The sequence below is a fragment of the Polypterus senegalus genome, chromosome 14, assembly GCF_016835505.1.
Source record: "Polypterus senegalus isolate Bchr_013 chromosome 14, ASM1683550v1, whole genome shotgun sequence".
In the NCBI taxonomy this organism is placed as follows: Eukaryota; Metazoa; Chordata; class Cladistia; order Polypteriformes; family Polypteridae; genus Polypterus; species Polypterus senegalus.
The window spans coordinates 128,982,303-128,998,737 of NC_053167.1; the positions used below are offsets into that span (position 1 = coordinate 128,982,303).

The 16,435-nt window shown below is 39.0% G+C and overlaps 1 protein-coding gene across 9 annotated transcripts in view; it reads right to left on the reverse strand.

The window, feature by feature from the left end:
* Positions 1 to 890: 890 nt before the first annotated feature.
* Positions 891 to 16,435, reverse strand: part of dnajc6 (DnaJ (Hsp40) homolog, subfamily C, member 6) — a 135,729-nt gene continuing 120,184 nt past the window's right edge. For 7 of the 9 annotated variants that reach the window (XM_039734946.1, XM_039734945.1, XM_039734944.1 and 4 more), the window contains 5 exons: positions 16,110 to 16,244; positions 13,764 to 14,039; positions 11,227 to 11,375; positions 7,195 to 7,371; positions 891 to 3,373 (listed from right to left, as the gene is read on the reverse strand). In XM_039734946.1, the coding sequence (XP_039590880.1) occupies positions 3,272 to 3,373; positions 7,195 to 7,371; positions 11,227 to 11,375; positions 13,764 to 14,039; positions 16,110 to 16,244 (839 nt within the window). In that variant the 3' untranslated portion in view covers positions 891 to 3,271. The remainder of the gene's footprint in view (positions 3,374 to 7,194; positions 7,372 to 11,226; positions 11,376 to 13,763; positions 14,040 to 16,109; positions 16,245 to 16,435) is intronic. The other 2 variants (XM_039734939.1, XM_039734947.1) reach the window with 1 other exon arrangement.

The window sequence follows — 16,435 nt, forward strand, 5'->3', positions numbered from 1 at the left end:
GCAGACGTGAGGGCATTTATCTCCAAGAGGAACCCTTACCCTCCCCTTTAATCAGTTTCCGTCATGGATCCAACAGCTTCGATCTAAAAGGGGGACTCTGTTCTGGATGTCTCATTTTGGGCACTTGCAACCAACTCTGCCTGCGGGCACAGTGTACCCTTAAGTCATCCTTGGTCACTGTAATGCATATTCTCAGCCATCACTACCTGAACGTAACACAGCACGACATTATCAAATCTGCTTAATTGGTTTCTTGGAGGTCTGGGGCCAAATTCTATCCTGGCAGCAGTAGACACATGGCAGGAATCAGACCAGTTAGGGTGCCAGTCCCTCCCAGGGCCAACTCATGCACATACCCAAACAGGACCAGTTTAGCCTCTCTGATCATTAGGACTTGGGAGGAAGACCCACAAAGACACATGAAGAACATAAAAACTCCACACAGTTAACGACTGTGAGTGGGACTGCAGGATGTGCAGCCCTGACACATTGAACTCACACCCTGAAAACACTTTGTACTCTGTAGTTCATTTCTTGCCAGGTTCTGTTGTGTCGGTCATAAGATAGATAGTAATGGTTGGCTGTAGAGCTGGTATTCTCACTGAAAATCCCTAGTAGGAGTTTCACTTTCCAAATCATTGTTCTCTGGTTTTCGTTCCACCTAAGTCTTTCAAGACTGGATAGTGTGCTTATTTAATAAATTCATTTTACACTGATAATTAACCTAACTCTCCTTACTTATAATACACAACACAGACTACAACTTTTCGCAGGTTGTCCAGTTGCCCTCCTGATTTCATTGCAAGGCTTTCTGTGGTTTGGGACAGGCTTACACAGATCACAGAAAACAGAAGGACATCATATCTGAACATTTGGTGCATACTTTAGTCTTTTTTTTTTTTTTTTTACTTTGTTTCCTGTCAAAATATTTCAGAGCATCCCTCAGGCCTCCTGTGATTACACTGGACAATGAAGATTTTGGCTGCGTGACTTCTAATCTGCTGATTACAAAAATCAATTTGAAATTTTCCTGTCACATTCTCTTTTATTGCCATGGCCTATTTTTGTAATTTCCTACTCATATTATAAGTATACAGTACATATTCAGTACATCTATGCCAGTCTAAAAATGGTGGCACTGCAGTTTGGATATTCCCCATAAGTGATGCCAAGATTAAGGAAGGCATTTATGTGGATTCACAAATCAGACGTGTCATCAATGACAAGCAGTTTGAAGATCTGCTAGTACTGCCAGTGGAAATGACATGGAAGGTATTCAAGGAAACTACTGAGACTTTTCTTGGCAACTACAGAGTACAACACCATGTCCAGCTGGTTGACAACATGCTTCAAGTACACAAAACCATGAAGTAAAACATGTCACTAAAAATGTTCTGCATTAACCCTGCTAATCTTGGTGTAGTCGGTGACAAACACGGTGAAAGGCTTCACCATTGCAATAATGAAAAGCAGTATCAACGGGCACGGAAACAGAAATCTGCACCAAAACATTATTGGTTGATGTGTCATGTCAGCATCATTATGCGAATAAACATGCTAAATTCAATAAAAGTTCATTTTTATATTTCTCCAAATTCCTATATAATATAGTCAGTCTGAAATCATAACTGTATTAACAATCAACAGAATTTTTCAGGAAGAAAAACATTTTTAAAAATGTGTTGTACAGTGTTGCTATTTACTGAGAGACTCATTTAAGGAAATTTAAGAGGATGCCAAAGACTTTGTGGACTTTATGTTTAGTGCTCATACAGAGGCCTTCCTATGGCTGACATGGCTGAAGCACTCATAAAGAAAAACTCCCCACATTATCTGAAAATAAAGTAATAATAATCAGAATATCTGAGGGAGGCCTCCATACATGGAAACTTCTCTGTGTAAAACCCAATTATGAACTTGACTTTGAAAGTATTACACAGAACAACAGATGTGTATCAAGAATGAATAACCAAAAGTAAAGCACTCAGCTTTCCGCTTATTTTCCTTACAACTTTCTTTTTATAATTAGTGTTCACGTCTGAGTCCAACCATTAATATCAATGTGTACAGAGACTGCTATTAGTAAATGTGAATGCTGTCACTGCACAGGCCCCTTGAAAACCAGAAAATGAGTCCAGATAACGGAGTGAAGAAAATACATCCAGATAATAGAGTGCTGTTAATCATATTGCTGAAGCTACCCAAATTATTAAATAATTAGCTACTGCTTGGACACCAAGAGCGCATGATGCTGCCCTGAAGAACTACATTTCAATTTTCTAACCAAGGATTTATACTTCCACACTTTCCATACATTCTGCTGTTTTGTCGGCTGTATGATGAAATGTTTCTCCAAAGTTAACAGATGTCATGTGAGTGAGTGCTGAGCATTGGGGTGTAAAATAATAAGTGGAATTGTACACGACACTGGCACAGAAATGAAAAGTGTCTTTGCCAGTGCATTGTTGGTGTATTTTGTGACTTGCTCTTTAAAGAGATCTGTTGTAGTGACTGCTCGTGGTTCAAATGCTGATTTGCAATAGTGGGTTGAAAGTGAATCCACTGGATAACTCAGAGTGAACATCAAGTTTGTTGCCTGTATAATAATTAAGTAGCATTCAAATAATACGGAAAACATACTTGATGCTTGCAGTTTGTGCCATGACAGTAGGTCAAGTCCATGTGAAATGCTACAGTAAGCATAATGATACATTTTTGGTGGACAGATCTATTACTGGATGCATGAATTTTTTTAATATAATAAATTGGTGCTTTTAAATAATGTGCTTTAAAATATTGCATAATTAACTGTTTGATTTTACTGCATCCAAATAGGATAAGGCTTCATTCGAATAAAGCATTTTAAGGCTCAATCACTATTCAGCACGAAAACATTATTATCCCTGAGGTTTGTAACTAATATACGTACTTTCCACAGAATACGGCAAAATAGTCATCTCCTATTGAACTAAACACTTTCGATAAGGAAAATGTAAAAGATGTAACAAAATGAAGGTTTTGATGAGCTGCCTTATCAATGCTGGATCATCCTATTTCTAAATTATTTAACTTTAGTACATAACAACCTTAACACTTCCATTTCTCTGTTGGACCAGATAGCAGGGCACACACATCATGATGACACGTCAACAGCTATCCTGCATATTGCACTACAGCATGGAATGGAAAAGTAGAAGCACATGACAATGGCTGTCAAACTAAAATCCACAACACAGAGCAAAGAAATTGACTTCATGAAAGTTCCATAATTTTAGTATAGTGGTTTTTGTCCTTGGTTCTCAAATTCTGACCAGGCATCATTCAGTTCCATAAAAATCATCTTGGCATATTGTTCATATGGCTGTCCTGTTGCCTACAGGGAGAAAAAAAATTTAGAATGGGTCCAAAGTGTGTCTTCAAAATCTGTGACAAAACTTACAACATTTTGCAATATGTACATTAAATGTTAAGCAAGTAAATGGTAAGAGCTGTAGGCTCGTTTAATGCAACAACTTTACAATACACAGTTCCTACACCGGCCATTTCAACTGTAAATACTATTGGGCATAACCAGCTGGCACCAAACTTGTTCCATGAAGTTTTGACTGTTATTTTATAGCTCTAAATAGCTCTATAGACTCCCTGGCAAACCCAAGATACTCAACCAAACCTAGGCTGCCATTCTTGAAGGTTTTTTTTAACATTTTTACTTTATTGATTACAGTGCCCATAACCTGTTCATCCATACATTTTTTTTGTTATACAACATTGAATCATATTGCATTTAATTTGGCTTTTTTGACATTTATCAACAGATAAAGACTCTTTAATGTCAAAGTGAAAACAGACCTTGGCAAAGTGCTCTAAATTAATTAAGTATTCACCCCTGCTCAATCGCTGTCAAATGTCGCGTTGATCGTGAGTAAACAGCCATTGTCAAGTTCAGTCACAAATTCATAGCCACTTCAGAACATTCACATTGTAATTTTTGTGAGATGTTCCTGTGTAGCTTTGGTTTTATATTTGGCTTAGTCATTCTCCCATTCCAGGACCTGCTGCAGAGAAACATCGTCATAGCCTTAAGCTTCTACCACCGTGCATCAAGTTGGGGATGGAGTGTTTTTGATAATGTGCAGTCACGTGTAACATGACATTTAGTTTAATGGATGAAAAGCTCCATTTGAGTCTCATCAGAACATAGAACCTTCTTTCAGCTCACTCCAGAGTCTCCTTTGCCATAAAGATACAACTAGTGAAGTTGTTGTCTGCATTGTCTGTGCAATGCGAGTCACTGTAGCTTGTCACTCCTTCAGAGTTCTCAGAGGTCTCTTGATGGCATGTCTTGCTCATCTTTTTCAGTTTCTGTGGATGGCCTGCTCTAGCAGATTTACATCTCTGCCATACTCTTTCCATTTCCTAATGACTGATTTAACTGAATATTTAGTGACTCTCTACATCCCCTGACTTGTGCTTTTCAAACAGCATTTCTTTTGTGTTTTCGAGTCTTGGAATTGTAGGTTAGCCCGCCATACCAACTCACCACAGGTTGGCCCTTCCACATTCAGGTGCATTTAGACTGTAAGTAGACTGTAACCCCAGTGAACTAATTCTGTGACTTCTGAAACCAATTTGCTGCACCAGTGAGGATTTTTATTCTCACTTTAAGTAAAATGATTCATCTTTTTCCCACTGAGTTATGGAGGGTAGGTTAGAACAATGGATCTTTCATGACAGAATGTTGTCAAGTCAGCTGTGCTTTGGAAAAGGCTGTCAGAGGATTTGAAATAAGCACAAATCCAAGGTTATCTGATTTTTGGCAGTATGATCTGAGCATTGGAGCTTTCCTAAAACATATGACCTAATGAGGAAAGTGCTTGAAGATACTACTTACAATTCAGGTCCATCCATCCATCCATTTTCTAACCCGCTGAATCCGAACACAGGGTCACGGGGGTCTGCTGGAGCCAATCCCAGCCAACACAGGGCACAAGGCAGGAACCAATCCTGGGCAGGGTGCCAACCCACCGCAGGACACACACAAACACACCCACGGGCCAATTTAGAATCGCCAATCCACCTAACCTGCATGTCTTTGGATTGTGGGAGGAAACCCACGCAGACACAGGGAGAACATGCAAACTCTACACAGGGAGGACCCAGGAAACGAACCCGGGTCTCCTAACTGCGAGGCAGCAGCGCTACCACTGCGCCACCGTGCCGCCCAATTCAGGCCTTGCTCCATATATATTTTAGATCATCCTATTTGAGATAGGTAAACACAATGGCACATCTTTTAACTGAATTACACCATACTTTGAGCAGGTTATTGGCTAAGTTACATTTTTATCTTAATAAGAAGACCCTGATCTGAACAATGCCTTAGTTTAACTATGACTGCTGTAGGAGACACATGGGATGGACGGGCATCCCGGCAGGAAGATGCCTTACCTCAGGGGTTCTCAACGTCGGCCCTGGGGACCCCCTGTCGCTGCAGGTTTTTGTTCCAACCAACTTCTGTTTTTAATTGAACTCTTGGGCTAATTAAGTGAACTGATATTTCCCAAGTTCTGTGTTTAAGGAACAATATATTAATTAGAAAACTAAGTTTGCTAAAACAAAATATATATATATATATATATATATATATATATATATATTAAAATGTACCAAGCAGTTATATAGGAATTTTAACAGTATTTTCATCTTGATTTATATTCTACTTTTCTAGGTGTTCTAATTGTTTAATTAATCCATTATTTACTAATTAGTGGGTCTGACTCTAATGTAGCTGCAGCCTTTGATTATTCCGTGTTGTTTGCCAGCGTGTCTGCTCTGCTCGTTTTAAGTTGTCATTATTAAGATACAATGAAGGGGGAAAAACTGCACAGAGAAAGGGCAAAGTTTAATGAAATCAACAATAGAGAGTTAAACATTTAAATCTACAGCAAAAGCAGAAATATTTCTAAATGTCTTATAAATGTAAAAATCATACTGGTATGCTTTTCTGAATGTCAAATAAAAGAAAAAAAAAATACCAGCTAATTAAATGAGATCAGCGCTATCAGGTGTTGTCACTGATTAGGACTCTGGTTGGAACAAAAACCTGCAGCCACAGGGGGTCCCCAGGACCGACGCTGAGAACCCCTGCCTTACCTGCACAGGAGGCCTCGAGAGTACAAAAAGGTATCCTGGCTAAGAGAGGTAAGGAGTTCTCACCCAAACAAGGCTGCGCTAAAGGATGGATGGACATCCCAGCTGGAGAAAATTCCCTACCTGGACGGAAGCCCCACACAAACGGACAGGTGTCCGTTTCCAGTACCTTCCCTGGGTAAAAGAAGAGGATAGGGAAGGACTAATGCAGAGGAATATTTACCCCCCAACACGATAGATGGCAGCAATACTCAATATCAGCACCCATTCGGGAACCAGATAGAAATGCTAGGAATTGTAGTCCGGCAGCACAGCACTGCTGGGGTCCGGGGGTGCCACAAGGGGCCGCTGCAGGGAGAGCTGCTCCCCGCTATATTGGACTTCCAATGAGCCCTGGGACCAGCAATACTATCAGCCTCTCAATAAAAGGGACCACACTCCCTTACTCAGGCGAGATGCAGCTGGGAGGATGGAGAGCACACAACTGGAGGAGGGTAGTGCAGTGGTGAGAGGAATTGTGGAGAGATGATTGCAACAGAGAAAATCTGTGCTTGTGTTTCTTGGAAGAAGTAGTTTTGTAATAAAAACCATCCTTTATTTGAACCCAAGACTCTGTGTGTGTTCGTGTTGCGGTTTGGGGCTCACTGATGCCCCTGTTTCCATCACACTACACATACTGAAATAAATTGCCAAAGTATCTATACCTTCATTATCACAAGGCAATACAGCTTCAACAGCAGATATTGATCAAAGATGAATAAATGATTATTGAAAACAATAAACTAGATGTTATGTAATTCACAGTACAAACTTATTATTCTAAAAAGCTGAAGTTAGCCATAGTTAGCACTAAACCAAGCAGTACTCCGCAACTACCATGAAAGCTTGGCAGCCTGCAGAGCACAACTCATAAGCACTTACCTCAGAGAAGTGTTATGGTCCTGGATTGCTGTAGAGCTTCCTATTTTAAACACCCTGTTTACATTCTGCATTTCTTGTTGTGCTAGAATTGTGTAGTCAGCAGTATTAAAATGTTCTACTTACTTTATCTGGATGAACGACAAGCACAGCTTTGCGATACACCTTCTTCACCTGTTCAGGGGTTACCAGGTCAGCCATGCCTACAGGTTTCCATTTGGTCTCCCCTTCCCAGAGAACGGTGTGCATTGTTGACAGCAGGGCTCGGATGTTTCTTTCTTTACCTTCTATCCAATCTAGAATCTACAAGGAAGCAGAATAGTTCTTTTGTTAGTCAAATTTAGATTCTGATCATCAAACTATCTATGACTAAACATAGTGATCTGTTTTAATATATTGATAGTTTGTATAAAGATATTGCTAAGGGGCCTGTGGTATTTTACAAATAACTCTGAAAATGCATGTAGAAGAACATCACAGTATTAAAAATCTAAGAAAGTCTGCGAACCTGAATCTGATATTATCAGTCATTCCCATTTCATGTTACTGGGCATTACAGCAGCAATAGGAGCAGAACTGAATGACAGGAGTAAAATTAAAAACGGCCACATTGTGTAGCCACCTACAGTATTACAAAGGATTTGGAAATGCAATTCTGTGAAGTTATAAAGAGGATATCTGTTTCACTGTACCATAAATATACATAATGAATGATCAGTAATCGGATCACACAATACTCCACCCTGTTTCAGAGACGTCGGAGTGCATTTTACCGTGGGGTCACAATTCATTCCTTTTGTTCTTCACTGCTACAAATAGCAGTTTTATGGTTTGCTTTCATATTGAACTTCTCTAAGATAATTAATAGGAAAATAAAGATCAATATGAAGGATGTGATTTGCTAAGGAAGAGTAATTAATCGAATCATTGCACACCGCTACAATAATAATTCAAAGTAATCATTAACAAATTTTAGTAAACTGAAATAAAGATTTAATAGAAATTGGCGCATTCTGCTGCCTCACATCTCCAGGGTTTGCAGTCCTTTCTAAAACACTCTCGTGTGCGTAATGTTCTCACTCTGTCTGCATGGCTTTTTCTCTGCTTACTCCAGTTTACCTCACATATCCCATACTAAGTTAACTCGTGACTTCCAATTTTACAGGTGTGAGTGGCCATGGGTGTTTGTGAGTGTATTCTATGATGGCTTGGTATTCCATTAAGGACTTGTCTTGTGCCAAAAGCAGCCAGGGTAGGCTTTAACCCTCCTCAACCCTGAGTAAGACTGAATTATGGGATGATGTCAAACTTAAACTGCCTAAAATAACACTTTATATAACCAACATGGGTAGGAAAAATTCAACAAACAAACAAAGACACAAACTACTGTCACATGTTCTTTAGCGACAAGACACACAGGTACCTCCCGGCTCATCACAATTGTATATTCTGCTTTGTGTCTTTCTTGAAACTACAGTATCTTCAAATTGTTATCAGCTTTTACTTTCTTGGAAATATGAAATGAAATCAGCATTGAGTAAAAATTATGTCAGCTCATAAAGTCGAGTGAGAGCGGCAGTCTGGGCACAGGTGAAAATTTGTGACTAAAGCAAAGCACATCAGTTTACACCTGCAATAACATGTTGGTCAGAAACAGATTGAGATCACGTTTAGCACAAATGGAAATGCAAATGCGTTTTCTCTCCACATATGATAATCAAGTCAGCAGAAAAGACAGAATATGGAGGAATATTCTGCACAGAAATTAAATAAGTATTCAAATAAATAAAAGTACTAGGAAATGTGACAACAGATAAAGAAAAAGAGCATGAAATGTGAGCGTAAATATAATAAATGTGTTATGCAATGTTTAAATGTATTACACAATATGTTTTTTGTTGCTTATTTATTTACTTTTGCCCATAATATTCTTCCAAATACATCATGAAATATAACTTGAATTTAAAACTGTCATTTTCACCCGTCAAAGGTGAGAAGACAGGCTGTAGTGAGTTCTGTTTTTTGATTGGTGAACTTAAACCTTTGGCCATCAAATGGCACATTTACAGCGGACACTTCAGATTGCAGGCTCCTAATGATGAATTCAGAGTTTATAGAATTAAAGTAGCCGCTTCGCATAGGAGTTCTAGTCAATGTTTTCTTGCACTCGTAGTTGATGTGCACAGTCACAACTCTAAGCATGTGCGAGAGTCACAGGATTTCCATGTCAAACAAAGCAGGTACGTGTAGTCGAGCTACCATCTCCTACATAAAGCTGTCACATCTTTGGCGTCATGCTAAAACACTAAAGGCACTTAATTCACATTTTCTCATTGGGTCATTATGAGCAGCCAATTTCTAGTTTAACTACTGGTTAGTAACTGTGGTGCACTATGCTGTGTAGAAAAACATGTAGGGACAATGGAGACACATAAGTGTAATCCGCTAAATTATATATGGACACAATATATATATGAAGCGCATGTTAAAGGGTGTCTTGAAGAGAAGTAACAGTCAGCTATCTGTAACATGTTTTGAATATTAATGAAGTGGGCCAGTTTAAAAAGGTCATATGGCATGTTCTATGATGGAATGTGTATTACATTTTCAGGTTTAAAGGTAAACTCCTGTAAACTCGTTAAATAGCAACTCCTGTAAAACTAAACTGAGATGTACAGAGAGGATCACCACCTTTAAGTTCCTGGAAACTTACATCTCTGAAGACCTCTCTTAGACAGTAAACACTCTGGCGGTGGTCAAAAGGTTCCAGCAGTGACTGCATTTCGTGAGACTTCTCTAGAAGGTGGAACTGAACGGGAAGCTGCTGTTGACCTTCTACTCGTATCACTCAACCATCAAGAGTGTTCTAGCAGACAGGAAAATCATTGGCTGTTTATCTACCCTCCCTGGAAGACATCTCCAGTGCCCAGGGCCTCTGCAGGGCCAGGAAAATCATTAAAGACCCATTGCCATCCTGGCCACTCATTGTTCATGCTATTGCCTTCTGGCAGGCAGTACAGGCGCATTGAAAACAGAACAAAAAGATATGCAGATAGTTTTTATCCTTGGGTCAACAGAATTTTAAATTTTAATATGGAACTATTATAATTCATAGTTTTAGTATGTTTGTTGATTACTTTAGTGGATAATAATTCCCTTTGTGGGGATGTGTTTTTTATATTATTTCTTTGTCGTTGTTTGTTGTATTTGCACCATTTCCAGGTGTAGCTTTAGTAATTTCTTTTTACTGGTACAATGACAATAAAAGCTTTCTAATTCTAATTCTAAAAACATATTCATCTGAACAATATAAAACATCAGCCTTGTACTGTGACTTGATTTTGTAGGTTTTATCAAACAGATGTGTAATATTTTTTTTAGTCTTCTCACAGAGACCCTTGGCGACATGAGGTTCGAAAGTGTAGGTTCACAAGAAAGAGGAGTTGTATATGCACTAATCTCTTTGTACTCTGCCCTCTTCAAGACACCCATCTATCTTACAACAGGCCTAATGGGGGCGGGATGGGGGCTTCTGCCTATCTCAGCATCATGAAGCAGAAAGTAGAAGGCTACAAGCAACCCTGGTAGCAGGGTTAATACAGGGGCCACATGCATATACTGCATATACACCCACAAATACTCACACAAACTGGACTAATATAGAGTTGCCAATTCAGCTAATGTGCATCTCGTCGGGTGGCACTGCTAACCACTAGGGCACCTCACTCTATTATGTACTGTCAGTAAAAGCACCCCCAGATTTTCATTTTGTTGACTGCGTATCCTTTATCAAAGTTTGAAGATTTTAAGTAAAGTAGGACAGCAACAGTAATTTATCACTAATCTGATGCGAGTGTACTGGTGATATTGGAGATGTAACTTTTTTTTTAAATACTTACAGTATTCAATTTAGGCCTTGCATCTATAAAATCTATAAAATGTTTGTGTGTTTACAGCTAATTTGTAAACAGTTACATATCTTGCTGCTTTCATGCGTCAATCTTTATGTGTGTACAGCATTATTTTGCTATACAAATAGGATTAAACGCAGTTTTCCAAATGTGTACTGCAGAAAAAAGTAATTTCTTTGAAAATACTTAGTACATCTCTGACAGGTAAGGCACATACAATTAGCTCAAACTTAATCAGAATGTGTACCTTCAGTTTTTCAGGGTCCATCTCCTTGGCCATTTCTTCTTTTCTCATCTCGGCTATTGTCCTGGGACCTTTCTTTTCTTTGGCTGCAGAGAACCCTTGACCAGATAAAAGGTCATCAAAGTTGGCATCTGCCATTTTTGGTTTGGCGCCTGAAGAAAAAAAATAGGAGGAAAGACCAAACAGAACAGGCATTTAGTTCTTGTCTTCTTTTTTTATGTTACACTTTTCACTAAACACAACCTTTTTTAGGAAGCATGCACAGACATGGTTCAAAGACAGCAAAGTGATTAAAAAACACTCAATTACAGCTCCAAGGAACTGGAATTAACTCCAGCCCTGGTGACTCCCCGTGCAGAATTTATACATTTCGTCCACGTTTATGTAAACTGCCAGAGATTGATTAAAAGGAAAGGTTTAGGTTACCAAAAACTGAAACACTTTCAGAAGCAAAGCCAAAGAGAATCAAAAGACCAGTTTTTGAGAGTGAACTGCTTGTGTGATGGGTGCCTCATAGGACAACAGCGTCAAGCACAGATTAGCAGTGGTTGAATGAAGTAGGTGCCACTTTCTACTGTGAAGAGAAGGCTTCAAGCTGCTGTTTAGTCAGGCTGAATGGCAGTAGGAAAGCAAATGATAAAACTGCAAAAAAAAAGAAAAACAGGCTTGCCTTGGCCTGGAACCACTGCCAGTCTCAATGTACTCTGAAATTAAAGCATAGAAGATAAAAACAATTGGAGATATGGATACCATCCTGTGAAGCACCTCTCACGCAAGCTGTTTTTTTTATATATATATGTATATATATATATACATACAGCATTGATAAGTGTAAAGTCTAATTTGAACCAGTGTGAAAGAATCTTCCTTGCAGTAAGCTTGGTTCCAGTTTAATGGATTAACTAAAGACCATCTTAAAGATTTAATATAATACTTTACCAAGTACTTCCAAGTACTTTTTATTTTTGAGATAAAGCATCAAATAAATATACAGTATCATACTGGGCTTGTGAAAATAAAAGCAGGTTGCTAAAAAGGTGCAACATTATGTTCTAAAACCTTTGCTACCTGATATTAAATGAACACCTACAAGGGCATTTCCTGGGTCATTCACCCAATTTTCAAAAAACAGGTTGCTGAATAGCTTTTAGAAAATGTGAAACTTTGCAAAAATAACTAAAAAATTTGATGGCTGCAATCTTTGAAGTACTCTGTTTTTAAAAATGATATTTGGTCATCAATCAACCCTACAAAGGAATGAGCACATTTTTTTTTTAAAATCATGTAGCCTTCATGGTATTATCCATCTGTCATTTTTTCATGAAACAATCCAATGGCTACTCTGTATGCTGAACAGAATAAAATAAAGGTCAGAGAGTTTAAGATGCAAAATTTTATTGTTAGCATTTTAAGTTCATGTTTTACTGAAAGCATGACCTAAGATAGCAAAGGCCAAAGAAGCCACTTAGATTCTGGTAGAGCACACAAACTCATCAAAGGTCAGTTTATTTTTATTTTATGTTGGCTGTTAGAAAGTGGTCACTCATTACCCCAACAATACAAGTCTTTCAGTAAACATAATTTAAGATAGATAGATAGATAGATAGATAGATAGATAGATAGATAGATAGATAGATAGATAGATAGATAGATAGATAGATGGATAGATAGATAGATAGATAGATGGATATAGATAGATAGATAGATAGATAGATAGATAGATAGATAGATAGATAGATAGATAGATAGATAGATAGATAGATAGATAGGCACTATATAGTAGATAGATAGATAGAGATATTATTTCAAATCCAGAATTACAGAAGTCAAGCAAAATTATTTATTGACTTGAGTAACTGCAGAAGGAAAGTAACTATTTACATGCCCAGTGCTTTTTTATGCGCTGAGTAACCTGGAACGTTTCTATGGCCTTTAGTTGTACTGCCTGCTTGCTTAACCCAAGGTATGGATTTGTGCTTTTAATGATTAAAGACAACTGTAAAAGCTGCAGAGCAGCAGTGTTTCCGTTGTCTTTTGTTTTATTTGTAGCTTGTGCTATCCATTCTCTCCCCCTTGTAAAATAAATGGACCTGCTTTGGAGAGATGCCAACAATTCTTTGCAATATTAAAGCTACATTGTAAGCAGATTTTTTCTCTCTAATAAAGCTTTTAACACTACAATAAACATTGCATATGCTTCATAGTTGTGTTGATCCAAAAATATTAAGATGGTAGTTACAATGTGCCAGACATTTTAGTGGCAGAGCTTCAGCCCCAGTGGGCTAAGACAGTTTCAGTTTTGCATTGCAGCCTGATTAACCTAGCATATTTAGACCTTCCTTTTTTAAATAATAGCCTTTCTCACATTTTTATTTTGCCATGGAGAGGGGGAAAATGTCTTTTCTCAATTAGTCTAAATTGAAACAATGTGATTTTCTATACCAAAAACAAATTATGTTGAATTTGAATTTTTAGATGAGGAATTATTGTGCATTTGGAAAAAAAATCAGGAAATGGCACTATATTTCATGTTACCTTACCGTATGTAGATGGTTTCGGAGCTGAACCTGTGGCAAAGCTCACATTGTAGTTGGGCCTATTCTGTGGGGAAGAATGTGGCACTGAAGGTGGTGGTGCTTTATTTTGTCCAGCCTGCCAAGACGACCCCCCTTGTTGCCAAGAATATCCACTGTTTGGCTGCCACGAGCCACCTCCGGTGTGTTGGGGTGAAGGCTTTTGTGGGGACTCCATAGGTGGAAAGGCTCCTCCGGTGCCAGTAGGGGTGGTGGGCTTACTAGAAAATCCTGAACCACCTGCTGAATTAAATTATAATTAATAACAAATGCCAAACTGCCATGATAACACATTTAGTCATGTTTAAATATTTATTTTAATGCTCTAATTCTTCGTCATATTGTAAAGAAGAATATTATGTAGCCAATACCAAGGAACACAATCAGTTTGCTGCAATGTTTAGTAAGTAACACAACAGAACAGTTACCTACATCATTTCTTTAAAATTCCAAAATATATTACAAAATATATACATTCTATGATGAAACCTAAAACAATAAACAAGGATAATTATACAAGAGGGAGTTAAATGAAAACCTTAAAACTGCAATAGAAATCCTCAACACTGTACCAACACAGTATCATTGTCAACTTCTTTAGTGTTGACATTAAGAGTGGAAGTGTGGTTTAGATGAGCTACATGGCATCGCAGTAGCAGTATAAAGGTGACAGCTCCATTAGAAACATGAACCAGAGAGGAGCAGCACTCTGTCATCCACCTTTTAAAGGGATAAAGTAAAGGTATAAAACCTATCAAAACTGATAAGTGAATACAGGTTTAGTATGGTGATGCATGTCAGTCACTCCAGCAAGTATATGAATCCCATACTTCCCAGGCAATGAACACAACCATTGAGGAACTGCACCTCAAATGTCTTCCATATCCACCATACTCACCAGATCTTACACCCAGTGATCAGTGCATCTTTGGACCACTCAAAGAGATGATAGGCAGAAAAACTTTCAAGTCAGATGAAAAGGAGCAACAGGTGGTGCACATGTAGCTGCACACATGCCCACAAGACATTTTTTTGGAAGAAGCCAATCTAGAATCTAGACGAAGCTTACTTTGTAAGCGCTGGAGGACTTGTATCGAACACCATGAAAATTAAGTAGAAAAATGATACAGTTGTATGACCCATTTGCTGCAACTATGAAAAAATATATATATTTAAGGTTTTCTCATATAGGACAATTGATTCGCCCTCCTGCTAGGATATGCAGGAGTACACAGAAAAGGGGGTAAAGAACTACAGACGCCTGAAACTAGAAGTCCACATAGCTTGACTCTAAAGAACCACTACATCCAGTGCACCTCCATCCAAGGCTACAAGATCGACTGTGGAACAACTGGTAAGAACACCTGAAAGGGATAAAAACTCAGCCTGAGAGGTCTCTGAAAGCACTTAAAGGTGGACAGCGACAGCCACCAGATGCCTCCAAGAGACCCATAAGGCAGGCCAAGACTTTCACCGACCTGCCCAGAAGAGGTTTACTCTGTCAGTCAGCCCTCCAAGTGCTACCATTTTGGATCTTGAGGGATGGTGTGCTGAAACTGGCTATCCCACCCATGTATACAGGCTGCAAGACTTGTTTCAGGCATGCTACAGGTGTTTATTTCAAGTCTGTATATGGTCCCAGGGAACAGGCATGGACTTAACAGTACCTCTACCAGCAGCCCCCCTGGGTGGCAGTGGTGCTTTGGATTCCTGCAGGGCTCCATGGGAGATGGAGTCCTCTACAACCCTGTTGGGATCCAGGGGTGCCACCGGGGAGCGCTGCAGTGGTTCCTGAGACCATGTGGGTGGCTCTTCCTCCACACCTGGAATTGCAGCTGGAAATGGGTCATCAAACACCTGGAGCACTTCCAGGTGGGCTATAAAAGGAGCCAGCAGCCACCACTTCACGAGCCAGAGTCGGGAAGAGGGAGACAAAGCTTGCCGGAGAGGAGTGGAGGAGAAAGGAGAAGAAAGTAAAGGGTTGTGTGGATACTGCTTACTGGGACTGTGTTGTGCCAGTGGGAACAGGGAAGGCGTTTCCCACAGGCAAAGAGAATAAAAATAAAAGCACTTTGTTTTTATAAGTGTGTCTGTCTGTGTCAGGTAGAGTGCTGGTATAGCGCCTTTGTCACACTAGATTTATCCTTTAATACACTTTTTAATTTAATGCTTTGCCTTTTGATGTCCAGAGATGCTACGAGAGTAACCTCTTGTTCTTTACAAATACACAGAACGTGGCAAAAAAAGTACAATGTCTTCTGCTAGGTTTTAGGTTTTACAGAGGTGTGTAAAATGCAGACAAAAATCATAAACCTGTTAAATTTGCTCCAAGTTGACCAATATCTGCAAACGGATCAAGGGTTTGCGGTTTTGATTGATGTGTTGGAGTGCTGTTGACAGATCCGGTTGGACTTGTGCATGCTGATCGGCTACCCATTCCAAAGCCTCCTGCAAGAATAGAAAGCTATAAATGAGCTGGGAAAACAATCTGGAATTGAAAGATGGCAGTTATATCATGAAGAAGGCAACACCTTTTAGAGCCTGTGGCTGAACAGAAAGTAACAGCATGTTTCTGCAACACACTTGGGATATACCTTGGTCCAATTATGTAAATAATCAATACAGTATATGATTTTTCA